Source organism: Neovison vison, chromosome X (genome assembly GCF_020171115.1).
Source record: "Neovison vison isolate M4711 chromosome X, ASM_NN_V1, whole genome shotgun sequence".
NCBI classification, from domain to species: Eukaryota; Metazoa; Chordata; class Mammalia; order Carnivora; family Mustelidae; genus Neogale; species Neogale vison.
The window spans coordinates 39746313-39752312 of NC_058105.1; the positions used below are offsets into that span (position 1 = coordinate 39746313).

The window sequence follows — 6000 nt, forward strand, 5'->3', positions numbered from 1 at the left end:
TAGTCTCTGCTCTATACTGGGCGGTGATGAACCCAGTGGTTTTTGAGAGACCTGAAGTACAGAGATTACAGTAATGCCAGCTGGGTACCAGTGTTGCAGTCATCAAAAATTGGACAACGGGCAACTCTCCTGAACTGCCATACATCCAGGATCGACCCGTTCCACATCCTATTTTGACGATGCAATGCTCTAAGTCAAGATCGCCAGCTGAAGTAAGGAGGCATTTCACAAACACAGTGCCTCGTTTTCCTCTTTGCACAGAAAGACCAAAACAAACAAACAAACAAACGCTGAATGGAAATGGAGCACCCCCTGGCCTCTTCTAGCAGTGGAGTCACATAGCCTAACAGCTAGGGAGTTGCCAAGATCCGTAAAGACTGGATGACAGACACGCAAGAGGCCAAGCAGGTGCCTCTGGAAATGGCCATTCAAGACACATTCTGTGCCTCAGCCCTGCCCTCACATCCTGTTTAGGGCTCTGTACCCTGGCTGGGAAAGAGAGAATCTGAGTGCTAAGAGACAGAGTGCGAAGAGGACATTCTCTCCTCTTCACCAAGCCAATGAGGTTTGCTGAGTGGTAAAGACCTACTCCTTCTGCAGTTTTCTTCTCAACTGTCATGGTGTCAGCAGGTTTTATGGGAGGAGGGATGAGGGAAGAGACGGGCGCACTACGTAGAGCAATTTTTGGATGCAATTATGAGACTCCAGTGGCTTTAGGATCTGCAAGTTGGAGCAAGTTGCCCTGCACTTAGAGGAGGGATTAACTAAACCAATTTCATCTAAATCAATTTGCACTGTTCAGATGATATATTCATGAAGCAACCCAGTCACCCTGATTTGTTGCAGTGCTTCCCAAGGGTGACCTTGCAAGGTAGAACATGCTAGATGACAAGTCTAGTGGTCATGAAAGAGGGAGGGAAACAATCGCCCCTTCATGTCCCTAGCCTCTCCCCCTGCCTTGCTCCTCCCTGTCCTACTCCTGGAGCTGCAAGTAAGGAGGCAGGCCTCAAATAAGCAGGAGGGCCAAAATTCTAGGCCAAGACTGGGGCCTCAGCCCACACAGCAGGGAACTCTGCACATTGTAGGTGCTTAATAAATATTGTTGACTCACGTTGCTAGATGCTAATCATGCTTATATTGCCATGCCTAAAATTATTGATGCTGCTTTTCAGTAGAAATTAACTAACTGCCCCCATATAGCCTAAAAATGGGTGAGGTTATGTTTTCAAATGAGTCTGACTCAGACTGTTAGGTTAGAGTACATTAGAAATGATTCGAGTCTCAACTTAAAATAATCACTCTGCATACCTAGTTTCATGCATGTTTTCATTCAGTTGTACAGGCATTAGGAGCAATGACAACAAAAAAGGAGTCCTGAATATGGTGACAGATTTGGCTCCCGGGGGGGCTAATAATGGAAAGTTAAGTTTTCCAGTAAACTAGGGTTCCTCCTTACATCCAGTCAATCTATTATCCCAATAAAAGGTAAATGAAGTACTTTATTTGAAAAGCATAATGCTGAGGGTTTATAGAACCCTTTCATCTTCAAAGGACCAAGCCAAGACTCACAATACCCAGCAAACAATATTATGCCTTTTACACAAGTGCATCAACTATGAAAGAAAGGTCATAGGGATGTCCTAAGGCCATAAAGCCAATGTAACATCAGATTTGGGATAAATTCTCTTATCGTCCTGACTCCTAGACCTGTATTTCAACCACATAAATCAAGTTGTGAGGAACAATCAGGAAAAATCTAATTCACATTATATATCTGTATTAAGTTAATTGATTGGGCAGGAATATATAAAAATAGCCAAGACTGTCTCCCCCTTAGGGCAATTAGTATGAGTGGAAAGGGGTGAAAAGGGGGACCTGAGGATTGGGGTAATCAGCTGGGGTTAAGCCAGAAGGAGGGGAGGGAAGCTCCCTATTCCGCATTCCCCTTCTACTGGAACATGGCCAGAGAAGTGATTAGAGTACTGGGAGGGAACAGAATAGGGTTAAAGGCAGTCCTTTATGGCCCAACTCCAGAACCCAAGGAATCAACCCACACACATTACTTGTCTATTTACACAGTCTCCATATATTCCTGTATAGGGCTCCTCCTCGCCGACACACAACCATCCCTACCCACTAGCCCCACACTCAGAAATCGTCAAAAAGGCAAACGGGTTGAGAAGCAAGAGGCTGCAGAGCTGGGCGGCAGGCAGAGTGAACAGGTTGGTGGGGGGCAATACGGGGGACACATGGGTTCTGGTGGGCCATCTGGGTGGGCAGGTAGGTGTGTGACGACTCAGGAAGAAGACAAGTAAGCTGAGCGCGAAGGCGGGTAGGGGAGTGTGCAAGAGAGAAAGTGAAGAAACTAAGGACACCAGGATCCCAATTTCCTGCTCTGCGAAGCCAAAACACACACACATAAACACAACAACAACAACAACGCCTCTAAGAAATAACGCTCTACAAAGTACTAAGTAACCTAAACCTTATCATCGCTAAAAATGTTTCTGTAAATCCACTCCGCCGTTATTTACTTAATTCTTACGAGCCAGGAATGGAAAAACCCCACCTCTGCCCTGTTCAGTGGCAGTCTGTCCGCCGGACATATGTAAGTTTTCCCTCTCCCGCACCGGGCTGCTTTCACAGCTAGGCCAGAAATAAGGAACCACCCAGACTGAGACTGGAGGATCGCTTCCCTGGCAGAAAAGGGATTAAGTTTCTTCGGGCCTCCCCGCTGGCAGGGTGTCCACAGCATCTCCCGGCTCCTGCAGCGGCCGCCGCGGGGCGGAGGGCCGGCGGAGGGGCACCGCCCGGGCCGCGGAGGCTGCGGGCCGCCGGAGCGTGGGAAGGCGGCGGTGCCCTTTCCCAGACTCGCGCCCCGGCACCGGGGGAGCAGCCCCACTGCCCTGCGCCGGGCCGGTCGGGGCGCTGGAGGCCTCGGGCCGCTCCCGCCCCGCACCCCGGAGTGCAAACTCTGTCCCAAGAGGGCAGCGACCGGCGCCCGGGCCAGGCCGGGGATGGCCCCCGCGGCCCCCGCCCCGCCGCCGCCGCCGCCGCCACCTGGAGCCTCGCGGGCCCCGTCACCCCGCCCCTCCGAGCCCCGGAGCCCTTGGCCCGCGCCGGGCCCCGGCGGCACCTGAGAGGCGGCCAGAGCTGAAGCCGGAGCCCGGGCCATGCCTCACGCGGGCAGTGGCGCTCTGCTCCCGCGGCCGCGACGAGGGGGCGCGTTTTACCCATAGCGTTCTGGGGTGCCAGCCATCTCCTCGGCGCGCCCGAGAACGCCCGGCGCTCGCCTGCCTCCGCCGGGAGCTGGCTCGGGCTCCGGCGCCAGCTCCTGGGGCCGCCGCGCCGCCGCCGCTGCTGCTCTAGGCCGCCGCCCGCCTTCGCCGCCGCCGCCGCGCAGCAGCCGGGATCCGCCCGCCCGCGCGCCCCGCCAGGGACAGCACGGCGGCTGCGACGCTACCGCAGCTGGGTCTCCCGAGCCAAACTTAAGAGTTTTCGCCCTTTAGTCCAGGGGCAGCACCATGACACCGCGGCAGCACCACACTGTCATTTCCGCCGCCGCAGAGGAAAAAAAAAAAAAAAAAAAAAAGGCGATCCCTACGAAAAGGGGGGGTGGGGGGCAAACAGGACTGGAGCTGGCGCCCCGAGGGACCACTGGGAAGGGTCTCCGGCAACAGGGGCGCTCGGCCACCTTCCCGGGCTCACCTTCCGCCGCCCCCGCGGCTCCCAGCTCCCCCAGCCCCTCCCGCGGAGGCGCGTTTACATGTTTTCTCCCTTGGCTGGAGTGACCGGAGAAACCTGAGCAAGCAAAGGCAGCGGGTGGGTGGGGTTCGGGTTACTACTGTACCTACCAGCTGATTCCAGCAGCCTTTTCTCCAGCGCCCTGTCATCTTGAAGGAAGACACGCCGAGAGGGGCCCGAGCGGGCGTGTGTGTGTGCGCGCAAAAGAGAGAGAGAGAGAGAGCGAGATCGAGCGAGCGCAGAATGTGTGTGAAATGCTGAAGGAAGACTATGGCCAAACTCTTCTCCCACCCGCCAGCCCCCTGGTCCCACAAGCCACCAGGCTAGAACAAGGAAAAGGCCGTTGCAACCGGCAATGAGAAGAGAGTGCCTGGGTCCACCGCACTGGTCCTCAGATGAAGCTTCTTTAATGCAAAGTTAACTACAGAGTAAAACAAAAATAGTGGAGGAGACAGAAAAGGGCAGACAATTGAAGGAAACCCAACCCCTCTTTCTTTTTACAAAGGGAGAATGCCTGTGCTTTATTGGCCTTGGGCAGAAGTTGTGGGGATGGATTAAAGCCACCAAAATTTAAAAAAAAAAAAAAAAAAGAAACACAAGAAAGTAGTGTTTCGTTTGCATATTCAAATCCTTGATGGGCAAAACAAGAAGGTGCTTAAAGAGGACAAAGGGGCAGATGCCAGCTATCCAGGTATGATGTCCCTAATAAGCTAATTGGTCCATCAGGAACCCAGAAGCCTCATTGGTCTGGAGTCAGCCTGTCAGCTGACCTGTCATTGGCTCAGAGACCACCACTCCACTCACAAAGAGGATGGGAGACGAAAGAAGGACGATGCCCCCAAGGAGATTCTGCACCTAACATGGGATAAAGGGGGGAGATGAAGGGGGAAAATGAGAGAAAATGAAGGAAACACCTCCCCTCACCACGATACACACGCATAAGCCTCCCATTACTGTGTATGGGAAGGAGTCCAAAAAAATTAAGGTAGCTCTGGGAGTATCCCATCAGGGAACCAATCGTAATTAGCCAACACCCCTGTTAAACAATGTGCTAGAGAGCACTGAGGTGGAAACGAAGACAAAAATCACAACCAGGCTATCCTGATGAAAGTCTGACCCTAAAAGAAATAAAAGTTAGTGAGTCACACAAAAACACAGGCAAATGAAAGCAGAAATAGACAAGTAGGACTACTTCAAACTTAAAAACTTCTGCATGGCAGAAAAATTAACCATGAAAAGATGCAAATGGGGAGAAACTGTTGGCAAACCATATGTCTGATAAGGGGTTAGTATCCAAAATATATAAAGAGCTCTCACAACCCAATAACAAAACAAATTACCCAACCAAAAAACAGGCAAAGGACTTGAATAGACATTTCTTCCAAGGAGATAGACAAATGGCCAAGCATTTGAAAAGATGCGAAATATCACTAATCATCAGCAAATTGCCAATCAGAACCACAATGAGGTATCACCTCACACCAGTTAGGATGGCTATTATTTTAAAAACAACCCAACAAACAGAAAGAAAAAGTGTTGGCGAGGATCTAGAGAAACTGGAGCCCTTGTACACTGTTGCTGGGAGTGTGAAATGGTACAACTGCTCCGGAAAACAGTATGGAAGTTCCTCAAAAAATTAAAAATAGACCTACCATATGATCCAGCAATCCCTCTTCTGGAACTATAGCCAAAAGAGTTGAAAGCAAAATCTCAAAGACAGATTTGTACGCTCACCTTCATTGCAGCACTCCTAACATGAGACACAAGGTCGGAGCAACCTATATGCCCGGGGGCAGATTAAAGTATAAAGAAAATGAGGCATATACATCGTACAACGAGGCATGTACATGTCAGCCTTGGAAAAGGAAGGAAATCTTGGCATATTCTAGGACATGGATGAACCTCGAGGATCATATGCCGAGTGAAACAAGCCAGTCACAGGAGGACAAATACTGCATGATTCCACTTATAGGAGGTATCTAAAATAGTAGAACTCATAGACACAGAAAGTCGAATGGTGGGTGCAGTGGGGAGGTGTTGTTCTATGGATGTGGAGTTTCCGTCATGTAGGACTGGGGTGTATGTGTGGCGGGGTGGGGTGGGGGTAGATTTCCAGGGAATCCATTGCACAACGATGTGCACGTGGCTGACAGTATTGCACTGTACACTAAGAAACAGTGGAGAGGGTGAATTTTATGTCATGTGGTTTTTTGCCACAAGAAAAAAACTAATTTTTCAAAAGCTGAGTCAGAAGGA

The 6000-nt window shown here is 50.9% G+C and overlaps 1 protein-coding gene across 5 annotated transcripts in view; it reads right to left on the reverse strand.

Moving 5' to 3' along the window:
- Nucleotides 1-4160, reverse strand: part of MID2 (midline 2) — a 98637-nt gene extending 94477 nt beyond the window's left edge. The window contains exon 1 of one of the 5 annotated variants that reach the window (XM_044234448.1): nt 3855-4160. Coding sequence is in view for 3 of the 5 variants with exons in the window: in XM_044234445.1 (XP_044090380.1) it covers nt 3855-3893 (39 nt within the window). In the remaining 2 variants the exon portion in view is untranslated. Of the gene's footprint in view, nt 1-3233; nt 3386-3708; nt 3771-3854 lie in introns of those variants that run through there. The other 4 variants (XM_044234445.1, XM_044234446.1, XM_044234449.1 and 1 more) reach the window with 4 other exon arrangements.
- Nucleotides 4161-6000: the final 1840 nt, after the last annotated feature.